The sequence below is a fragment of the Pseudorasbora parva genome, chromosome 4 (assembly GCF_024679245.1).
Source record: "Pseudorasbora parva isolate DD20220531a chromosome 4, ASM2467924v1, whole genome shotgun sequence".
NCBI classification, from domain to species: Eukaryota; Metazoa; Chordata; class Actinopteri; order Cypriniformes; family Gobionidae; genus Pseudorasbora; species Pseudorasbora parva.
The window spans coordinates 4,488,017-4,511,883 of NC_090175.1; the positions used below are offsets into that span (position 1 = coordinate 4,488,017).

The following is a 23,867-nucleotide window of genomic DNA, read 5'->3' on the forward strand; positions in this document are numbered from 1 at the left end:
TCGAATACATACAAATGTAATTTACATCTTATAGTTTGTCAAGAGATTTATAGCACCATTTTTGAAGAGTGTGCATGTGCGAACGTGCTCTAGAATGTGAAAATAAGCCTATGATTGACTCTGGATATAAAGCAAAATCCTACTTCTTGTCCATGCCATGTCCATAATTTATAGCAAAAAAAATCTAGCATTAACTGCACCTTAAATGGATACATTAAAAACAGTTATTGCTTCACCACCTGCGTGACATCATTAACCAGCGGTGTTGAATGACAGATTTGTGACATTGTGGTTTCGGGAAACAGTCAACAGTAGCTAGTTTATTTCTTCAACGATGCATTATTTCTTCAACGAGTTATGTCGTTGTTAGGGAAACACACCGCTGGTTGGTGTGTGTGTGTGTGCGCTAATCCAGGAGAAGTGCCCATTCAAGGAATCCCGCCTTTTATGACATCATACAGGGCCATTCTTGAGAAAAGAAAAAAAAATTGAAACTTGATGGAAATGGAGTGGTGATCAGGATTCACCAAAATTAATCCAACATGATCCTCATTTGAATCCTGATGCCAATCCTTTTTGGCACAGAAAAACTCATATGTCCAACTTTTTTGGTCCATGTTTAGCATTAGAATCAACTCTTTAACAGTGTCCGTAAGGCAGAAAGCATGAAATGACATTAGAAACCCACCCATTATGTAATCTGGTCATTGTTGACAATTTTGTTTCCTCCCCTCAGTGCCTGTGTGTTTGTTTTGTATTTTGGGGGCTATGCCGCCCCATACGCAACAAACTGGGATGCTCTGTGTATTCTGACACCTTTCTATCAGAACCAGCATTAACTTCTGGGGCAGTTTGAGCTCCAGTAGCTCTTCTGTTTGTTTTGTTGTGATTGATTGATTGATTGATTAATTGATTGATTGATTGATTGATTGATTGATTGATTGATTGATTGATTGCATGATTGATTGCATGATTGATTGATTGATTGATTGATTGCATGGTTTATTGATTGATCGATCGATTGCATGAATGGTTTATTGATTGATTGATTGATTGATTGATTGATTGCATGAATGGTTTATTAATCGATTGATTGATTGATTGATTGATTGATTGATTGATTGATTGATTGATTGATTGAATGATTGATTGATTGATTGATTGATTGATTGATTGATTGATTGATTGATTGATTGATTGCATGAATGGTTTATTGATTGATTGATCGATCGATCGATCGATTTATTGATTGATTGATTGATTAAGAGAGTGCAAAAGTGAAAGAAAGAAAGACACTGGACAGTGACATCTGGAGGACACATAATGCGGTTCATATTGTCACCATATAAATGAATGTTTCTGATTGATCAATAAATATTTGTAACTTCCCACCTATTTTGGCCTAAATTACATATGAAACAAATCAGATCAAAACCTGCTGGAAACCACAAAATGAAAGTGAAACTAATAAAGGAGTTTCTGTAGTGTGAGTCTCAAGCAGCTCCCTCTTGTGTTCAGATGATGTTCAGCGCCACGAACAGCAGCTGATCATGTGACTGAGATTCATCACAACATACAAACACACTCATCTGTTCTCATCCACATCAAACTACACTTCAAAGATGAATTATAACACTGAATAACTGACCTTCAAGAGATGCGTATGCCAATCAAACACATTACAGAAATCAACAGATCATAAAGCACTTTATTAGGACAGACTTGAGCTGCTGGGGTTGTAAGAACATAAGTTGTTAGCAGGATTTTATGTTAAAAATAAAATTTTATTGTCAAAAAGAACAAACTTCCTGACCTCAAATATTGTGCACGGGGCTAAATTCAGATGGCATTCAGACTAACTTAAATCATAAAATGTAATTCAAATTAAAAATATATATTTAAACAAAAGTGCTGATTTAAAGCTTTAACCTATAAAATCCCATGATGAAAAACCATAAAAGGTCCCAAATATGAATCACCTGACAGAAACCTTAAAGGCTCTATTAAAAAACAGTTAAACTGTAGCGTAAACTTTACTAAGAATCAGAGGGGTTTGTGGGTAATTGAGCAGTAGCATAAACAGTCTTATAAGAATCAGAGGGGTTTGTGGGTAATTGAGCAGTAGCATAAACATTCTTATAAGAATCAGAGGGGTTTGTGGGTAATTCAGCAGTAGCATAAACAGTCTTACAAGAATCAGAGGGGTTTGTGGGTAATTCAGCAGTAGCATAAACAGTCTTACAAGAATCTGAGGGGTTTATGGGTAACTGTGTGGTTTTGCAGTCAATGTGAAGTCTGGTTTCTTTAATCTCTTCATAAAGCGGTTGAGGAACCTGGAAATAGAAAGATAAATTATTTGCAGCTTTTGATGAAGGCCATCAAACACTTTCTAATCGATCAGTTTGACTTTACAAACCGCTTCACTGTTTTCTGTTCCAGGTTCAGATATTTTAGAGGCTGAATCAGGGTCTGTAAAACAAATACACTATTTTAAGTATAGTAATAATGACAATAATTCACATTGATGTTCAAGAAATCAGTGAGAAATCAGACTTTGATCAGGAAAGTAACATATTTCTATTCACTCATTCCACAGACATTCATGTAATTCACTCTCAAACCACTGCACTCTCAGAAAAAAGGTACAGTGGAGGTACAATTTTGTTCCTTGGGGAACAAAACATATAACTGTACCTTTAAAGGTACACAATTGGTCCCTAGGGTACAATTATACCATTGTTTTCCTCAGTTCGGTTATAGTGAGCCGCTGTCCTGCAGAGTTTGGTTGCAACCCTGAAAGACGTCTATAGAACCTCTTATTGAGAATTAACAGGATTAGATTTTGATGTTTTATTGAAAAAGTTTGGTCACCATTATGGTGATCAGTGTTTCCTTTAGTTGGGCAGTTTGACTTGGAATTTTAAGTAAGTTTGTGGTTTTTGTTACAGTGTAAAACACATAACTGCTCAAAACAAAAGAAGCAAAACCAACTGTATCAGGAAGAATAATGTTTGACTAAACTCATCACTGAATAAAAATAATAATAAATAATATTCACCAACAATACTTTCTTGCCACAGATCAGACGTTTTAAATATTAATTTTTAAAAACATTCTAAAGGGGGAATCGTTTAGACGCACACAGATATCATGAATCAGCATACGAATCCCAACAATGGTGACATACTTAATGCTGCAATGCATGCTGGGAGCCATGAGTTTTATATTGTGGTGGCTTAGAAGGGTTGGAGCTAAACTCTGGAGGATATCAACTCTCTAGGACTAAACTTGCCTACCCCTGAATTAGAGGTACAAAAATTAAGGGTACCACCCCAGTGACAGCCACTTGTACCTTAAAAGGTACAATTTTAGTGCAAACATTATTCTGAAATATTAATGACTTAGAAACTTCTAAATGAATAACAAATATGGCACCAGTTACCAGAGCATTAGCTCAAGCTCTGAGAAGATTGTTAGCTGGTTTACCTCGAGTCTGATGCTTCTTGTATTGAGTCACCATGAATGACACGAATCCAACGATGAGCAGAAGCAGAATCACAGTCACACAGATAATCAGAGATGATGATGATGATGACGGTGATGGAGATGATGATGGTGATGGGGATGACGGTGATGATGATGGTGGTGATGATCGTGATGGTGATGGAGATGATGATGATGGTGATGGGGATGACGGTGATGATGATGGTGGTGATGATCGTGATGGTGATGGAGATGATGATGATGGGGATGACGATGATGATGATGGTGGTGATGATCGTGATGGTGATGACAATGGTGATGATGACGGTGATGATGATGATGATGGTGATGGAGATGATGATGATGGGGATGACGGTGATGATGATGATGATGATGATGATGATGGTGGTGATTGTGATGATAGTGGTGATGATGGTGATGGTGATGATGAAGATAGTGGTGATGATGGTGATGGTGACGATGATGAAGATAGTGGTGGATTTGTGCTTTGCTCTAAAAATAGAGAAAAAACATTCACTGTGACAAACAGCACGCTTATGATATGGCAATCTATGTCATTCTTCTGTGAAAAAGAAAGTGACACAATAAACAACAATAGAGATTCCGTAGACGTCTGACAGAAATAAAATCAGTCTGGTTAGTAATGTGTGAAGCTGGTAATGCTGTTTGTGGATTTTCTAATCCTCTGATGTGATCTTCAGAGATTTAAAGGTGCCCTAGAATGATTTGAAACAATATGTTAAATTGTTCTCTGATATCTACATAGAGGGTGTGTGGCTTATTTAAGGGCAAAAAATGTCCAGATACAGATTTACAGGTCCATTTACAATCCTATAAATTGTCCCCAGGATGTAATGCTCTGTTTTTGCCTTATTTGGAAGAGTCATGAATATTACTGATTTTTTTTCAAAGAAAAGCTCTGATTGGGGGATTTAAATGACTGAAATCTGGCAACCGCAAGCAAGAACGCTGGTCCTTTTTTTCTCGTCGTTTTTTTTCAATGATATTGCATGTTTATATAACGTTAGTCCCAATGTAGGCTACGCAGTGACTTTAATGTACTCTGAAATACAAGCATACAAAAACATCATCCTTCAGTTCTCAAAAATATAAACATATATATTTTTAACTTATATGGTGGAAATGGTGACGTTTGCTAGAAGGATCCAGTGAACGATCTGTAAGCAACGTTTTGTTATACAAAATAATATTCCCCTTTGTCATTAGACACACTATTTAGTTTGGTGTGGTACTTGGTGTTTCCTATTGTTACTGTACTAGCATCTTGTGTTATCTAGACAATGCAGTCTCCCTAAGAAACTTTCAATTTAATCAGAAATAGTTTAAACAGTCAATAAGTGGATAAATCGCTACTTACTGCTTGCAGGAATATAGTCGCCACTTTCTTCAGTTTAAGACGCTGAGCGAAGCTTGCTTGAAATGGGCCGAACAAATGAATGATCTTGAATTAAATTGTTGTGGTATCGGATTATAAACATCAACCATGACTGCTGACATTATTTATCTGTGGGAAGGATAGAAAAGTCCTCACATCCTCTGCACAGCCTGAAACAGGATATGTGTACATGATCTGCCGTTTTTGCTATCTTCGAGTGTCGCTTGTTTACCTGCGGTACCGATGATTCGGCTTTGTCAGTTCCGCCTGACAATGAACATGTTTGGACAGATGCAAATGTTGGGGGCGTGCATATACAGGTCCTTCTAAAAAAATTAGCATATTGTGATAAAGTTCATTATTTTCCATAATGTAATGATAAAAATTAAACTTTCATATATTTTAGATTCATTGCACACCAACTGAAATATTTCAGGTCTTTTATTGTTTTAAAACTGATGATTTTGGCATACAGCTCATGACAACCCAAAATTCCTGAATGATTCAGAAAATGTTTCCCATTGAAATGACAATATATAATATGACATATCATAATAGCAGTGCAATATGTTGTTTTAAATCCTAAATATTTTACTTCATCATTAAAAATTCTTCAGTTATTTGTATTTACTGAAAAATGAATTATGTTAAATGTCACAATATTGCTGTAATTTAGCATGATACTTCTTTTAATGTTTTACAAAAAAAAAAAAAAAAAAAACTTCTCTTGTTTAGTCTAAATACCTAAAAATTCAAAAATTAAGATTAATTTACTAGGTCTGTGTACTTTTGTGTCCATTAATTTTTCGATTTAACATCAAGTTGAAAAAAAAATGAGAAAACGGCTCATTTATTATTTTTTTATTTTTTCAAAACAAATTTAAAAACGAGAATTCGACTTGATTTTATATTTTAAAGTTCAGGGATAGAAAATGAATAAAAGGCTTGAATATTCGATTTCCACGTGTGGGCTTGCATGAAACGTCCCTTTCCAACCAAACATCAACCTGTGCCGCTTTTCCACAGTTCAGTGCAGAATAACAGTCCTCCACTGCTGGACGGATTATTAAAGTGTTTAATAAACTCTCTCTCATCAAAAAAAACCCCAGACCAATGCTTTGACACAGATCGCGCTAGGCAGGGACCAGAAAGGGTTCTCTTCTCTACAGGCATGGATTCAACAACCAACGTGCTGGAGAAATATTAGCTGATTTATAATTTCAGAAATATTAATGTAGGTTACCTTGCATCTGCACCCACATTACCCATCAGCTTACTGTGGAAGCTTAACTGTGGAAACACCAAAAGCGGCACGGGTTAATGTTTGATTGACCAATCAGCGGAATGGAGCGTTTCATACAAGCCCACACGTGGAAATCGAATATTCAATATCCTTTTATCCATTTTCTATCCCTGAATCAGACTGATCTCATGAAATGACGTATGTATGATACACCAATTTGTATGCCATTTCGGCGTGCTATCAAAACGCATAATCGCTTTTTAGCGTGTTTATCAACCCCGTTACATTCTACCCCCCTACACTGCCCCTACCCCTAAACCTGCCCATCACAAGAAACATTCTGCATTTTTACCTTTTCAAAAATCATAATTTAGTATGTTTATAAATCCATTTACCTTGTGGACACACACACACACACATATTCAGACACATTTTAAACGCCTAACTCAAACGTTATCCCTAAACATAGCCATTTGTGTATTATTAAAAACAAAACAAAAAAAACAGGATATAACAGGCAGATACGACTGCAGGCACAATTTATTCAGCAAGTACAAATACTCCAAGTGTTCCAAGGCCAAAAGATTGATTTGTGTGAAGAAAATCCCCAAAAGCGATCAGAACGTCGAGTCCATCCGTCGAGTCCAAGCATATTTCAAATATTGCCGCCGGAAGAAACGTCAGGTCAACTTTGACAGCATTGGGTGTTGTGTGTCTCGTGACCAATTGCGTCATTACGTCAGCTTCAAATGCCATTGGCTCTCGTGTGTCTCGTGTCTCGTGACCTCACGTCACTTGCCTTCTTGTGTATCATTTGAATCAGAAATATGAACGAGTGCGTGTGTGTTCTGTTCACAAAGGGGTGCGATCATCATTTCAACGACTAAAACATTAAGATCAACTCTGTTCTTCACATGAAGATATCGCATGACTTCAGAAGACCAGGAATGCAACATGAGTTAATACTTTTATACAGTTTTTTGGTCAGTTTTTGCAATAAATACATGTGACTGAACAATTATTTGCCTGTTACGTGTTTTATATTGTTGAGAGTGGGTAGTTAGTTGCTCCAAAATATAAAATTAGGCTATAAATATTAATTCTGTTAGATCAGGTTGGCGGAATCACATGCCGTAGACACACACGCGGAGATGATGGTTCGTTTTGGCATAGACATAGACACGGAATCACATGGTCTGGACATACACACGGATAGCTCAGAATGTGTACAGATAACCACCACTTGGCTTTAGAAAGTCATGATGTCATGTTGCCTCAATATAAAGATATCAAATCAAGCCGAGTTCTCTTCTTTTTTTGAAAAAATGAATAAATTAGCCATTTTCTCATTTTTCAACTTGATATTAAATCGAAAAACAAATTAACGCAAAAGTACACAGTCCCTTAGTTGACTATATTTTAAATAAACTATTTCACACAATATTTCCTTTGTCCTGTTGATAAGCTCCATCTCAGTCACATACCTGAAGCTCATTCATTATGCAGCTCATTATGCGTTCCTTTGTGTCTCAGGTGTGATAACTTCCTAAGGATCCTGAAACAGCTCAGACTACTGAGGGTTAGCAGGGGGACATGTCTGGCACTGCAGGGTTTGGGTCCCTGCCGGCGTAGTGTGATACTGATGGTAGCCTTTGTTACTTTGGTCCCAGCTCTCTGCAGGTCATTCACTTGGTCCCCCCATGTGGTTTTGGGATTTTTGCTCATTTTTTGATCATTTTGACCCCATGGGGTGAAATCTTGTGTGTAGCCCCAGATTGAGGGAGATTATCAGGGGTCTTGTATGTCTTCCATTTTTTAATAATTGCTCCCACAGTTGATTTCTTCACTGTTGCAAAAACCTATTGCAGATTCCTATCCTATTGCAGATTCAGTCTTCCCAGCCTGGTGCAGACCTAGATTTCTGTATCTGGTGTCCTTTGACAGCTCTTTGGTCTTGGCCATAGTGGAGTTTGGAGTCTGACTGTTTGAGGTTGGGGACAGGTGTCTTTCATACTGATAACGAGTTCAAACAGGTGTCATTTAAACAGGTGTTACAGGTCTGTGAGAGAAATCTTTTTGTAGGTGACCAAATACTTAGGTTCCACCATAATTTGCACATCAATTCTTTAAAAATCAGACAATGTGATTTTCTGCATTTTTTTCTCATTCTGTCTTTCATAGTTGAAGTGTACCTATGATGAAAATTACAGGCCTCTCTCATCTTTTAAAGTGGGAGAAATTGCACAACTGGTGGCTGACTAAATACTTTTTTGCCCCACTGTATAATCTATGCTTAAAACAAGAAAAATAGAAAAATACATTTATTTTAAGAGAAAAACAAAATGTACGGCTTTTCATTTTACAGTGATAAAGTCCTCCTTACCTGTAACAGTGATCCGCACTCGTGTGATGAAGCTCTTGTGTCCTTGATCAGACTGAACTCCACGCCAGTATTCTGAATCTTGTTCAGTCACACAACTGATGCTTCCCGTCAGGAGCTGCTCTTCAGGACAGAGATCAGCTCCAGATCTCCGGCAGAGAAACTTCACATCACTCCAGTGGGATTGTGGGTATTTGCAGCTGAAGTTCACAGATCCTCCTGCAGCCGCTGATAAACTGATGCTCTTCACACAACAATCATCTGTTTGAGATCCAAATAAAGAGCAGCAATGTTACAATGAGCAGATATATTCATGATTCTGTCCAATAATGCATGACTGACTGAAAGCGGAGTAATGAAAGCAGGTCCAGATTATGAGTGTAAATGTTAGATCAGGAGATAAAAAGGTTATTGATGGCGTCTGTTATGAGTGAGACGTGTGAACGGCAGTAATTACAGTCAGTGTTGAGTATCGTGATGTTGAGGAGATCGTCATGGGTTTGAGGCTCTCAGTTACTCACCTGTTATAACCTCCAGCTTCACTTCAGTGTAGAGATCTCCTTCAACTGGTCTATCAACTGCACAGTAGTACGTCCCAGAATCCTCTTCACTCAGATCTCTGATGGTCACAGTGAGGACTTCTGATCTTGTGTTTTCATACAGAGAGAATCTTCCAGAATCAACCCATCTATCTGTCTCATTAGTCTTGGGGAGGTCAAAGTAATTTGACTGCTGATCTTTACACAAACACTTTATACCGCCTCCTGAATATCCCGTCACACTGACGCTCACGACACCTACAACAAACCAGCAATATATTTAATATCAGTCCTGGTGAGTTCAGAGCATCACCTAGCCTTGCTTCTCTCCTTCCTAAAATACTTTGTATCTATCTCATATTTTCCCTCATATTTGCATGTTATGTTGACTTCAGACCCTGAAAATATCACACTCATGGAGCTCATGACACCAACAACAAACCAGAATTTTGATAAAACACGTATGTGGCTTGAAAAAAGTTTCTAAAGTTTCCTAAGATTCTTACCAGGAATCATCATCAGAGTGAAAGTCCAGGTGATCTTCATTCTTCTCTCTTATTAAATGATCTTCTCTGTTGTCAGTAGATTCAGTTCTTCTGAAGCTCTCGATGTGTGTTTCAGTGTTTCCTGCTAATGCTTTTGTCTTGAATGTGATGAGATGCAGACTTCCTCTTCCTTTGTCTTCTGCTGTGGATGTCACAGGAACAACTGAGAGAGAGAGAGAGCGAGAGAGAGAGAGAGAGAGAGAGAGAGAGAGAGAGAGAGAGAGAGAGAGAGAGAGAGAGAGAGAGAGAGAGAGAGAGAGAGAGAGAGAGAGCAAAGCGCAGAACTGCTGACATATAGAGTTTGCTTGATGAAGTTGAGCATGTTTTTCAGACTGTAAGATCAATTGTCTTGAGTTCCTCTATATTATGCTTCTGGCTTTGAATTGAAAAAAACAAAACAATAAAAAAACAACTATTCTAATAACATGAAGTAGTAAGTGAATACAGTTCTCTTTATTTCCTTTTACTTCCCATCTCGATTTCCCTAAATTTCCAAATTCCTGTTCTCTATTCAAGTTTTCATCAGACCTGCCAACCTGTAGGCATTTTGCGCAGTGTGTACAAAATGTAACATCAAAGTACCTTGGTATGATTTGTCACTCTAAACGGGACTATCAGTTTGTTTGACCAATGAAAGATTTTGCAATAGCGTTTGATGATGCTAGTGATGCGTAAAATACACACTTCACATTTAAATCAGAGAATGAAAGTTAAACCTCAGATTAAATCTAGATGCCTTAGTGCAAAAAGAGAAAAAAATAAGTGAAGAAAGGGTTGATAAGATTCAGGTCATTTTTATTTTGATATCACTATATATCTTGAGAATAAATACACAAGTGAGCAACTGTGGCCAAACAAAACTGGAATAAAATGTTAAAAGAAACCAAAAGATGTATCTGGGGGATTAGAAATAGACATTAGAATTTGTTGGGAAAATACACTCTGGTTTATTACCAGAATAGTTATATTAATCTTGTGTGTATATTAGTCAAAGCTGTTTAAGTTATACAGCCATGTCATGTAAATACCTCCTTAAGATTCATTATATGACCACTAGTTGGAGCTCTAAGCTTACTCCAGGAATTTTCTGATTGTTACGTAGAAGAAGTGTTGTAACACGTTTTGAACACGCAGTAAAGTGTGACGCACGTTTTTTGTTCTGTGCGTTTTTTCACAAGAAACAACTGCTTCGAGTCTTTATTAAAACCAACAGAATTAACATTTGCTATAGTATCTGTTAACGCAGTACTGTGTGTGTCTCGCTCTGTTTACTGCACATCTGTCTGTCCTTTTAAATCAATCATTTTATACACATTCTCTGATGTAGAGATTCAACTGAGGATGAGGAGGAGGATGATGATGAAGATGAGGAGGAGGAGGAGGAGGATGATGGTGCCAATGATGAAGGTGTTGTGTGATATTTTGTCTCTAAAACACAAAAAACACAGAGTCACTAACAGGTGTTTAGCAAAAAAGTGTTTAACAAAAGTTCTCTAAAAATGATAACTCCCATTGCACAGCTAATCTACATGATACAAGAAAAAACATGATCTGCTGAATGGAAGGTAGCGGTGATTATAATAATTGTATTATGGTTTAATATCAGTGATAAAACCCTCAGTACCTGTAACAGTGATCCGCACTCGTGTGATGAAGCTCTTGTGTCCTTGATCAGACTGAACTCCACACCAGTATTCTGAATCTTGTTCAGTCACACGACTGATGCTTCCCGTCAGGAGCTGCTCTTCTCTGTCATCATACAGCTGGATCTTTCCCTCACTCCTCCATCTTCTGCTCTCCTTCACAGACGTCTCTTCACCACAGAGATCAGCTCCAGATCTCCAGCAGAGAAACTTCACATCACTCCTGTGGGATTGTGGGTATTTGCAGCTGATGTTCACAGATCCTCCTGCAGCCGCTGATAGACTGATGCTCTTCACACAACAATCATCTGTTTGAGATCCAAATAAAGAGCAGCAATGTTACAATGAGCAGATATATTCATGATTCTGTCAAATGCATGACTGAAAGCAGCTCACCCTTTTTAATGGCCAGATTAAACTCTTTTTACAGTTTTACAGTGAATATCTTTAGTTTTATATTACTTTCAAAAATTAGGAGTTTATTCATAAAGTGTAGGGCTCTAGAGTTTGACTCACATGCTTTACAACAGTACAACAAAGAGCTTAAAACATTAGTGCATTAATAAAATAAAATGAGACATATCAATAAGTAGATAAAGTAACTTTAAAATCATGGCCAAAGGCCATGGTCAAATATCAAAGAAATGAAATAATCCAGATGCAAGAGGATAGATTGTCTTTAAGATATAAGTCAATAACTGGAGATTCTTAAGAAAAACAAGACAAGAGGAACAATAAGGAAAACAAACCTCCATTTAAGGAAGCAGGGCTTCAAAAATCCACAAAATAAAGAAATAAAATAAGGTTTCTTATTAGGGTGAGTGTCCAACAAAGAAAAAAAACAAAACAACAAAACATCGCAACTCTGGAAATATTGTCAATCAAAAAAGAAAAGAAAAAAAAAGTAAATAATACCTGTCCAAAAGTTGAGTCCATTGAGAATACATCAATGGCAACAACCAGGGAAGAGACCACAGTAGGAGTAGCCAGGGCGAGACCACAGTAGAATGAGCCAGGGAGGAGACCACAGTAGGAGGAGCCAGGGAAGAGACCACAGTGGGAGCAGACAGGGAGGAGACCACAGTTGGAGAAGCCAGGGAAGAGACCACAGTAGGAGTAGCCAGGGATGAGACCACAGTGGAATGAGCCAGGGAGGAGACTACAGTAGGAGGAGCCAGGACGGAGACCACATTTGGATGAGCCTGGGAGGAGACTACAGTAGGAGGAGCCAGGGAGGAGACCATGGTGGGAGAAGCCAGGGAATAGTCCATAGTAGGAGGGGCCAGGGAGGAGACTGCAGTAGGAGGAGACCATTTTGGGAGGAGCCAGGGAATAGACCACAGCGGGACGAGCCAGGGAGTAGACCACAGTAGGAGGAGCCAGGGAGGAGACCATGGTGGAAGGATCCAGGGAGGAGACCACAGTGGGAGGAGCCAGGGAGTAGACCACAGTAAGCGAAGCCATGGAGGAGACTACAGTAGGAGAAGCCAGGGAAGAGACCACAATAGGAGGAGGCAGGGAGTAGACCACAGTAGGAGAAGCCAGGGAGGAGACCACGGTTGGGGGAACCAGGGAGTATAACCCCCAGCAGAAGAAGCAGGTGTCTTTTACCGTTTCTTACCAGTGCTTGAATTAATGAAAATGATATACTGATTCATGACCCAGGAAGCTGATAAAGCTTTACCCTCAGAGTGAGAAAGGGGCAGAGTCCAGTGTGTGTGCGTGCGTGTGACAGATAGAAGGCTAAGTTAAAAAAGAAAAAAAACCTCTAACAACCACAGTAATCTGCATATTTTTTTTAGTTCACTGTCCAATAAAAAGCTCATATGTTTTACATGTGAGGATGACCAAAAAAGGAGATTTTGTCAGCTTTAGCACATTTCTGGTTAGATACGTACACACACACAGACACACACACACACACACACACACACACACACACACACACACACACACACACACACACACACACACACACACACACACACACAAAAGGCCAGAGAAGAACAATTAATTTGGATATTGGCATCTTTATGGAGACATTTATCACAGAGCAGGGGTTCACAACTCTGGCCCCTGATGTCCACTACAGATTTCAGCTCCAACTTTGATTAGTTGTTTAGGTGTGTTTTATTAGGGTTGAAGCTAAACACTGCATGAAATTAGACCTCGAGAGCCAGGGAGTTGAAAACCCTTGATGCTGGGAATACATTACAAGACAAGAAAAAGTTTATTGATGGCGTCTGTTATGAGTGAGACGTGTGAACGGCAGTAATTACAGCCAGTGTTGTGTATCGTGATGTTGTGGAGATCGTCATGGGTTTGAGGCTCTCAGTTACTCACCTGTTATAACCTCCAGCTTCACTTCAGTGTAGAGATCTTTTCCAACTATTTCTGTTGCACAGTAGTACAGGCCAGAATCCTCTTCTCTCAGATCTCTGATGGTCACAGTGAGGACTTCAGATCTTGTGTTGTCATACAGAGAGAATCTTCCAGAATGAGCCCAATTATCTTTAATATCAGTCTTGATGAGGTCTGTGCACTCGGACCACTGACCTCTACAAAAATACTTTATATACGCTGAATATCCTTCATCGTATCTGCATGTGATCGTGACTCCGCCTTCCTGAATAGCCCCTCACACTCATGGAGCTCACAGCACCTACAACAAATTAGAATTAAAAAACATGAATATACACAGAAATATTTCAACAGTAAGTAAAACATGAATTGAAGTGAAAGACTCTCCTCATCGAAACACTGGTGCTTTTAGTGAGTGATGGAGTTCAGATCCTCACCAGGAATCATCATCAGAGTGAAAGTCCAGATGATCTTCATTCTTCTCTCTTATTAAATGATCTTCTCTGTTGTCAGTAGATTCAGTTCTTCTGAAGCTCTCGATGTGTGTTCAGATGAGCTTTGACTGTTCCTTTCCGGTTTCTCACCGATAAGAGAGAGAGAGAGAGAGAGAGAGAGAGAGAGAGAGAGAGAGAGAGAGAGAGAGAGAGAGAGAGAGAGATTAATAAAACAGGAAGTGAAACTAGGACCTCACACATGCTTCATTTGTTAGTGATATCTGATGGACACACTCAAAGGCAAACAGCAGCGGTTTACACGGTCTCCTTATACATGTATATTTCTGATTTGTAATGTATTATTTATGGTAAAGATTTAACTTTGGAAAATTTTCTAGATGTCATGTTGAAATGGAGACAACATTAGAACTTAATTTCATATATTTACATTCTAATTTCATTACAATTTATTGACAATTTAATGACAGCTTTAATGACATTTATTAAATATAATAAGTTAATTCAAATTCTGTTTTTTCTGCTCTAGTTTTGCTTAAATGACATATTAAACAAATCAGATCAAAACCTGAACCATGAACAAAGGAAATTGAAACTAACAAAAGAGTTACTGTAGTGTGAGTCTCAAGCGGCTCCCTCTAGTGTTCAGATGATGTTCAGCACAGACAGCAGCTCAACAGATCATGTGACTGAGATTCATCACAACACACTCACAGTCTGTCCTGATGAGCTCCTGTTCTCATCTGAATTAGACCTTCAGGAGCTGCGTATGACAATCAAACACATTACAGAAATAAACAGATCATTAATGACTTGAGCCTGCTGAGTTTGTAAGAACAGGAACATTAGTTACTAATGAGATTTGATGTAAAAACAATCACTTAATTTTTTTGAATTTTGAAGAACAATTATCTTTATTTATACACATGCATACATTTAAAGAATATTAAGCAAATAACTGTAAACAATCAGAAAACGGTCGATTACTGTATTTCCTGTTATCACTGGCTCATAAAGTTCTGTCATGAAAATCTAGATGATGCAGACTGATGGATCCTTAATGCAAACTGATGATACTCACAGCGTTAAATACTTGGCACCAGCTGATTGGTTCATGAGCACCTGTAGCCAATGACTGTGCAGCTCACAACATTTAAATGGCTGGTGAGCATTCACTAAAGCAGTTTGCTATAAAGTTCAATAATTCTAGCTAATGCCCAGTCCCTTCTAAACAAACTGGAAGAATTGAATTACAAAGGAAAAGACTGAGATAAGTGCTGTACCGGTGTGGTCTGAGGACTCAATTCAAGAGCTGAGAGGGTGCCTTGATTGTACAGACTGGGGTTTGTTTAAACATGTGTGTATTGATTTAGACGATCTCACAGAGTCTGTAACAAGTTAAAACATTAGTATTGTGTTGAATGAATATGAAGTTATTTTCTTTCCATTATTAGAGGTCTGACAACACTGCATCTTGTTTTGTTGTTTTGACCAGTTGTTGCTTTCGGCAAATACATGCTCTAAATTACAATATTTTTATTTGGAATTTAGGAAAAATATTTTCAGTAGTTTATAGAATAAAACTAAATTGTTTAATTTTACCCAAACACATAAATGATAAAACCAGAGAAACTGATAATTTTGCAGTGGTCTCTTAATTTTATCCAGAGCTTATATATTGTAAGTTTATGAGGTATGTAAATTATTGCATTCCTTATTTATTCACAATTTGTACAGTGTCCCAACTTTTTTGGAATCGGGTTTGTAGAAACAACATCCATCAAGTAGGGCATCCTTGTGGAGAATGACAGCATGGACTGGAGCCTCACCCATACTCTCACCACTGAGTGTGAGCTGTGTCAGGTCTTGTTTCCTCTGGTCCCACCCAGCTCCAAGTCTTGTGCATCTCCGCTGGTCCCATCCCTCTGCTGGTTCCATCCAGCTCAAGTCTTTTAGGTTTAAGGAAGACGTTATTTCCTTAAATTTCCTGTTTCCTGGTCCCACCCAACTCCAAGTGTCATTTTTCGATGATGGTCTCACCCGGCCTCCTTTTCCTACCTAGTCTGCTAATACTAATCACTTCATAGCCCCTGCCTCTGCTGGCTCCCTTCAGTTCCTCAGCTCCTCCTCGGTTTACTCCACTCTGTTGCATGATCCACCCCAGGTCTTCCTGTCTCCAACTCTGCCTTGGCTCTGCATCAGGCTGCCAAGTCCATCAATCCACCTCGGCCCATCGACCAGTCGGCTCAACCTTGCCTCCTCCCTCTCTCAGCTTCATCTGGTACCATTTTCAATACGCATCCACCAGACTCCCTTGTCCCTCCAGCTATGCTTTGGTCAGTTGTCACTCAGCCTACACCACAGACATCTTCAGCTGTGCTTTTGCCTTTGCCTTCCCTCAGCTCCACCTTGGTCCTTAGCCGCACCAGCTGGTCCTTAATCCTCAGGCACCCTAGCTCCATCTCTGCCGTTCCTCATCGCTGCTTTGCTTTGGCTTCCGGGACCTATAGTGTTGCACGATCTATGTGTCTCTTCAGCTCTATCTGGGTCTCCTTGCTCAGCCATTGATGATCAGACATCTGACTCCACCTTGGCTCCTCCCACCATCGGTTCATCGGTGGGCCGGTCCTGACTATGCTCAGGGTCTTCAACTATCTCTTCCATCCACCATCTCCTGGTGGACTCCTTCCTTCTTTGTCTATTCTGTGGTGTTTCCATCTGCCAGCTTCTCCCAAGTTCCATATGTCTCCTGTTCTGTGTCCACCACCAGAGCAGAACCCCACCCTACCTCCTCTGTTGGACTTTACTGTGACTGTGTGAGGACACGTTTTGCAATAGGAGTGTAAAGTGTTATGGTTAGTTTAGTTAAGTTTCATTGTGTTTTGATTTTGTTTTCCCTGTTCACAGTCATTGTTAATATACATAGTTTACTCATCAGTTCCACACATGCTGTTACAGAAATCAGGGTTTAAATACTCTACAATTAACAATGAGGTAAGTTCATTTGTTTGGTGTCATTGTTGAGACTAAGGGTGCTTTCACACCTGCCTCATTTAGTTCGGTTGAATCGTACAAGAGTTAGTTTCCCTCTTTGGTGCGGTTTGTTTGGTCAGGTCTGAAAGCAGCAATCGCACTCGGGTGCGCACCAAAAGCGGACCAAACAAGCGTACCGAGACCTCCTTGAAGAGCTGGTCTCGGTACGATTTCAAACTAACTCTGGAGCGGTTTGTTTGTGGTGAGAACGTGATCCGACCTCGAACAGAACCAACTGCAAAAGTACTGATCATTTTTGGACTGAACCAGCTGCCGTAGTTAGCTGCGCTGACATTGTGTGCATGATATTATTACCTGATAGATCGTTGGCAATATTTTCGGAAGATGAGCATATCAAGAGTTAATAATTAATGCACGCCTCCTCTTGAAATGACGAGAGATGCGCGCTCGCCGTCTGCAGTGCATTAGAGCGTTGTTTTCCAGTCGCATCCGCGCTTCATTATAGAAATGTATTGTTTGCATACTGTGGTAAATACACACAGTGTAGTAGATTATGGCCAGGGACAAAACCAGCCCGCGCAGTCGTCTCTCCATAGTGTTATTATAGTTTGCTGGCTTTGCCTCTTCTGTTGGAATTTTCACACACGTAAATTCTGACCAATCGAAAAGCAGTATAGGAAATACGCAATGGCCAATGAGTGATGTGGATGTTGTCACGTGCCTGCGTTTTGGTTCATTTCAACTGGTTCGGACCAAAGCAATCAGTGTGGTGTGAAAAGGAACCAAAAAGATGAAAAATGCAACAATGTCTAATTGTTTGCCCTTGGTTCGGACCAAATGAACCGAACTAGAGATGTGAAAGCACCCTAAGTGTGTTTTTGTTACTATTGTTCTTGTGATCTCCTGTATGCCTTATTTAGTTCAATAAATACTTTATATTGTTGGAATTCCTCTTGGATCTTCATCATTGTTAGAAGCCACACATTACAGTTTTCCTCACATTCTTATTATTAAGTTATAAAAATGCTATTTCCGAATGTTCTCTGAATGTTTAAAATGTAACATTTTTTTAAAGGTTAAAATAAAATAAAAATTGGTTATTTGAACAGTAAGGAAACAATAAATGTATTATTTTTGGGAACATTATGGGAACATTAATTTTGAATGTTCTCAAAATGTTTTAAAAATCCAGTGATGAGCAGTAGCAGAATCACACAGATGATCAGAGACTAAATGAAAATGATTCCCTCTAATGTCTGCAGGCAAATATATGAAAATAAATTAACCAGAATACCATTCGAGATAGATGGAGAAGCTGATGTAAAATCATGTGTTGATGGCTGGGAATTTGGTGAAAAAGCTGGCGATGATGATGTTGGTGATGACAAGGGTGGTGGAAATGTGTTTTGCTTTTAAAAAATCAAGATATTAGCTGTGGCAAATTATGCTTTCAAGCTTTAGACATCTCAAAGTTTCCTTTTTGTAAATGCTAAATACCTGCTCATGAACCTTCATTTTTATAAACCTTGAGTATAAGAACTCATTTTGATACAAAGGATTATATGAGACTCCTTGAAAATGTCTAAGCAAACATCCTGCATCTCCTTGTGATCATATATAGCTACTACACATCATCATACAATACATGACCAGGGAATATATAAATATACTCCTCCTTAAAAGATGCTTTGGGACCATGTATCCATATTTATGCGATTAAATTCCACCTGAGCACTTATTGTATTTTCAGTTGTTCTGCACTTCCTGTTGACTTAAGTCTTAGTTCTGACTTTAACATGATTTGTGATAAAAATTGCTCTAAAAATTGTTTTCTATTTTCCAACACAAATATCTAAACAATCTTCAATACATTTACATTTAAACCACAAAATACATTTATATGATTTTCAAAATTACATAATTTCAGAAAATATGATATAATTTTGAGTATATGAGTTTATGCTTTAAAGAAGAAAATATATCTGACAATGGGGTCAGAAAAATTAACTTATCTTATAAGGAAAACTATTTTTGCAAATTAATACAACATTGTCAATAATAAATAAATAAATAAATAAATAAATAAATAAATAAATAAATAAATAAATAACAGCACTACTGATGATCCGGTTTAAAATACATCTGAGATACTCACCTTTTATAACGTTCAGCTTCACCTCAGTCTATAAATTTATTTAGGGATATCGACCGCACACTGTAACATCCCAGAATCCCCTTCACTCAGATCTCTGATGGTCACAGTGAAGACTTGAACTTGTGTTGTCATACAGAGAAAATCTTCCAGAATCAACCCATTTATCTTTAATATCAGTCTTGATGAGGTCAGAGGACCATCCAATCTGTAGCATATCTGGCTTCTTTCCTTTACAAAAATACTTTGTTTTTGGAGTATATATTTTTATCATATTCACATTTGATTGTGGCTCCGCCCCCTGATTATACTGTAATGATGCTCATGTATGTCATGACACCTACAACAAACCAGCCCATTTCAAAATGTTGAATATGAGGCTTACATTTTCAAACGGCTTGCAAACATTTTTTTGCCAGATTGTTACCAGGAATCATCAGCAGAGTGAAATTGAAGATGATCTTCTTTATTCTCTTTTAACCTTTCTTTTGTATCAGTAGATTCAGTTCTTCTGATTCTCTCTCTGTGTGTGTAAGTGTTTCCTGCTTGTGGTTTTGTCATGAATGTGATGAGAAGCTGATATCCACTTCTTTTGTCTTTTGCTGATATGTGTCACATGTACAACTGAAACTGAGAGTGAGAGATTACGTAAAAACCACATCAACAAAATAAGATAAAAAATGACAGACCTGCTGACATATAAAGAGTTTTGCTTTGATGTTTTGGGGAAGGTGAGCACGTGGACTGTAATCATTTGTCATTAGTTCCTCTTTATTACACTCCCAGCTTTTGAATGAAAAAGAAATATGCAGTAGCAAGTGAACATTATTCTCACAATTTCCCTTTACTTCCTGTTTCGTGTTCAAAGAAAACCCTTGAATTCCACATGTTCTATTCATGGATAAAGCACAGAAAAAAAAGACACACTTTACAGCATGCTTGATCATACTGTTCATGTTTAAGTACTGTTCATCTTGTAGGGATGAGACGCTTTAACTCTCATCCCTACAAGAAGCCAATTAATTTTTTTTTTTATTATTATTATTGAACATATGAAAAATGACCTTTAACTAAAAGCTTTTAAACTCTACCATACGGTTGAGATGTCAGTTTATGGTAAATCTTGTTTTACATTTACAGTAGTTTATGATGTTTTTTGAATGTTGTATGAAACTTGAAACAATGTTACTACAGTATACATTTATTGTACATATATTGTACTATATATATATATATATATATATATATATATATATATATATATATATATATATATATATATATATATATATATATATATATATATATATATATATACAGCCAATCAGGGATAACATTATGACAAATCAGGCATAACATTATTCCAATATTGTGTTGTTCCCCATTTTGCTGCCAAAACAGCCCTGACCCGTCAAGCCATGGACTCCACTAGACCCCAGGAGGTGTGCTGTGGTATCTGGCACCAAGATGTTAGCAGCAGATCCTATAAGTCCTTTAAGTTGCACTGTTGCGTCTCTATGGATCAGACTTATTTGTTCAGCACATCCCACAGATGCTCAATTAGATTGAGATCTGGGGAATCTGGAGGCCGAGTCAACGCCTCAAACTCATTGTTGTGCTCCTCAAACCATTCCTGAAGCATTTGTGCTTTGTGTCAGGAGCATTATCCTGCTGGAAGAGCCACAGCCACCAGAATACCGTTTCCATGAAAGGCTGAACATGGTCTCAGCAATGCTTAGGTAGGTGGAGCATGTCAAAGTAACATCCACATGGATGGAGGACCCAAGGTTTCCCAGCAGAACATTGGCCAAAGCATCACACTGCCTCCGCCGGCTAGCCTTTTTCTTATAGTGCATCCTGGGGCCATGTGTTCCCCAGGTAAGCCACACACACACACCCGGCCGTCCACGTGATGTAGAAGAACACGTGATTCCTCAGACCAGGCCACCTTCTTCCATTGCTCTATGGTCCAGTTCTGTTGCTCACGTGCCACTGTTGGTGCTTTCGGCGGGGTCAGGGGTCAGCATGGGCACCCTGACTGGTCAGCAGCTGTGCCGCCCCATACGCAACAAACTGAGCTGCTCTGTGTATTCTGACAGCTTTCTATCAGAACCAGCATTAACTTCTGGAGCAGTTTGAGCTCCAGTAGCTCGTCTGTTTGATCGGACCACACGGGCCAGTCTTTGCTCCCCACGTGCATCAATGAGCCTTGGCCGCCCATGACCCTGTGGCCGGTTCTCCACTGTTCCTTCCTTGGAGCACTTTTGATAGATACTGACCACTGCAGACCGGGAACAGCCCACAAGAGCTGCAGTTTTGGAGATGCTCTGACCCAGTCATCTAGACATCACAATTTAGCCCTTGTCAAACTCGCTCAAATCCTTGCTTGCTACACATGCCCATTTTTCCTGCTTAACACATCAACTTTGAGAACAAAATGTTCACTTGCTGCCTAATATATCCCATCCCAAGTAGGTGTTGTGATGAAGAGATAATCAGTTTTATTCATTTCACCTGTCAGTGGTCATAATGTTACTGTATGTCTCATCGGTGTATGTGTGAGTAATATTATTGATATTGTATGTATATTTTATATATAAATGTTTTTTTTTTTTATTATTTATTTTTTACTGTCTGCTTGATGAAAAGAATACAATATCCCATTGGACTTCCTCATAATCCACTCTCAGTAGGCCCTATTGTCACACTTCAGTCTGTCCTACTAAATGGCTATTTAAATGATTAGGCTTGAATTACATATATTACATTTATTTATTTAGTAGACATGTTTAGACACCCCATCAATTAGACAAAATACGGCTTAATAAGTTAAACTGTGGAATAGAAGTTAAAAAAAGTTGAATATATATTCATTCATTTGCCCCAAAACTATAGGTTCATTTGTCCAGAAACTGAAGTTTCACCTGCATTATGATTTGAATCAGGATTTTATTTGGTTTTGTTACTCTGTGCTCTCTTACATTTTCTGCTCATATTTTACTATTTTATGCTTGTGCTAGTTTTCTCTTCACTTTTCTTTCCACGTTATGTGCTTGCTTTTACAAATTGTACAGTTGGAGTTTCATGTATATTAGGGCGGGCTTAAGCGTCACCATTGGATCAGTAGTTGTAGATGGACATCTTCTCTAGCCAATCAATTGAAGAGGATGGCGTGAGCTACTGATGCTCACTCCTACAGGGGAAGATAATAGTTTCATTTGAAACTTTACAAGGATTTCAAGCTGTAAAGCTATCTGAACTATGGACAATACAAATAATTCCCATTTTGGAGATACATGAGGTAATTCTTTTTTTAATGTGCACTTTAAGGATTGTTAAAGGAACACACCACTATTTTTGAAAATAGGCTCATTTCCCAAGTTAAACAATTGAGTTTTACCGTTTTCGAATCCATTCAGCCAATCTCCGGGTTAGCATAATTTAGCATAGATCTTTGAATCTGATTAGACTGTTAGCATCTTGCTCAAAGAGTTTCAATAAATTTCCTATTTAAAACTTGCCTCTTCTGTAGTTATGTTGTGTACTAAGACTAACATAAAATGAAAAGTTGTGATTTTCTAGACCAATATAGATAGGAACTATACTCGTATTCCTGCGTAATAATCAAGGAACTGCTGCTGTACCATCAGTGCAGCGGTGCAATGATATTACGCAGTGCCTGAGAATAGTCCCCGGCACACTCCCTGTGCAAGCCAAGTATAGCAGGTTGCCACGTTGGTTATGTTGATGAAAGTTGGCCTATTTTCAGGTGCTGCATAATATCACTGCACCCATGTACATGGAAGATAAAAGCTACAAATCTTTTACAGGAAAACAATACATGAAAAAATACGCAGACAGTTTACAATTAGAAGCAAATCTTGCTTTAACTTTATTTCACAAGCAAAAATAGGCCATAAATAAACAAATAATATGCACAAATAACATTCATAATAAGTATAATATGACACACAACTGCAAAAAACTGTAAACTTTCTCTGAAATCAAGAAATCACTTTCAATAGTACATTGAGTTTAATTTATTGCCGTGGAATTCATAGAAACATTGTAATGCAATAGCATCATCTGTATCAAAATCATTCTAGAGTACAAATTCTTTAAGGCAGTGAATATGTACACAGATCCGCAATAAAGTTAGTCCATGTTAAAAAAAAATGTTTCAAAAAGTCACTCTTTTCAATGACGTATGACTCGCATCGACAGGGGAATATCTGATCTGTCCGCTTTACACGGCAGGTGCAAATCCATGTATCGAAATCATATTAGATTTATTTCCACAGATGAACGAGGCCTGAAACTGATCTGAGAATATCGTAATCCAATTTTTTCCTTTTTTCTTCTTACACATCCGTGGGTCATATCCGATCTGTAGCAAACTCTCAGAAAAAAAAAGGAATTGCAATATTGTTCCTTGGGGAAAAACATATAAATGTACATTTAAAGGTACACAATTGGGTTTAGGGTACAATTATAGTATTGTTTTGGTAGGCAAGTTCAGTTCTAGTAAGTCACTGTCCTGCAGAGTTTGGTTCCAACCCTGAAAGACATCTATAACAGCTCTTATTGAGAATTAACAGAGGTTTAGATATGTTTGAAAATGTTTGATCACCATTAAGGTGATCAGTGTTTCCATTAGG

The 23,867-nt window shown here is 38.3% G+C and overlaps 2 protein-coding genes and 1 long non-coding RNA gene across 3 annotated transcripts; all 3 read right to left on the reverse strand.

The window, feature by feature from the left end:
* Nucleotides 1-1,549: 1,549 nt before the first annotated feature.
* LOC137072725 (uncharacterized) lies at nucleotides 1,550-3,603 on the reverse strand. Its single transcript, XR_010904666.1, has 3 exons — nucleotides 3,487-3,603; nucleotides 2,417-2,469; nucleotides 1,550-2,333 (listed from the first exon to the last, which is right to left on the reverse strand). It is a non-coding gene; the product is annotated as an uncharacterized lncRNA (long non-coding RNA).
* A 4,792-nt stretch (nucleotides 3,604-8,395) lies between these two features.
* LOC137072711 (polymeric immunoglobulin receptor-like) lies at nucleotides 8,396-9,686 on the reverse strand. The gene is made up of 4 exons (XM_067440641.1): nucleotides 9,569-9,686; nucleotides 9,045-9,320; nucleotides 8,527-8,784; nucleotides 8,396-8,430 (listed from the first exon to the last, which is right to left on the reverse strand). Exons 1-4 carry the CDS (start codon nucleotides 9,606-9,608, stop codon nucleotides 8,402-8,404), a joined length of 603 nt encoding a protein of 200 aa, XP_067296742.1. The 5' UTR covers nucleotides 9,609-9,686; the 3' UTR covers nucleotides 8,396-8,401.
* Nucleotides 9,687-10,683: 997 nt separating this feature from the next.
* On the reverse strand, nucleotides 10,684-14,003 carry LOC137073666 (polymeric immunoglobulin receptor-like). Its single transcript, XM_067442374.1, has 4 exons — nucleotides 13,995-14,003; nucleotides 13,594-13,876; nucleotides 11,232-11,558; nucleotides 10,684-11,035 (listed from the first exon to the last, which is right to left on the reverse strand). The coding sequence occupies exons 1-4, from the start codon at nucleotides 14,001-14,003 to the stop codon at nucleotides 10,908-10,910; spliced, it is 747 nt and encodes a 248-aa protein (XP_067298475.1). The 3' UTR covers nucleotides 10,684-10,907.
* Nucleotides 14,004-23,867: the final 9,864 nt, after the last annotated feature.

Bases quoted from the DNA above. Each gene is read 5' to 3' on its own strand.
- LOC137072711 (XM_067440641.1), bottom strand. From the start codon at position 9,608: ATGAAGATCACCTGGACTTTCACTCTGATGATGATTCCTG. The intron at 9,321-9,568 runs GTAAGAATCTTA...GGTTTGTTGTAG, and splicing joins CACTCTGATGATGATTCCTG to GTGTCGTGAGCGTCAGTGTG. The intron at 8,431-8,526 runs GTAAGGAGGACT...TTTTAAGCATAG, and splicing joins AGTGCGGATCACTGTTACAG to ATTATACAGTGGGGCAAAAA.
- LOC137073666 (XM_067442374.1), bottom strand. The intron at 11,559-13,593 runs GTGAGTAACTGA...GATCTCAAACAG, and splicing joins GAAGCTGGAGGTTATAACAG to ATGATTGTTGTGTGAAGAGC. The intron at 11,036-11,231 runs GTACTGAGGGTT...TTTGTGTTTTAG, and splicing joins AGTGCGGATCACTGTTACAG to AGACAAAATATCACACAACA.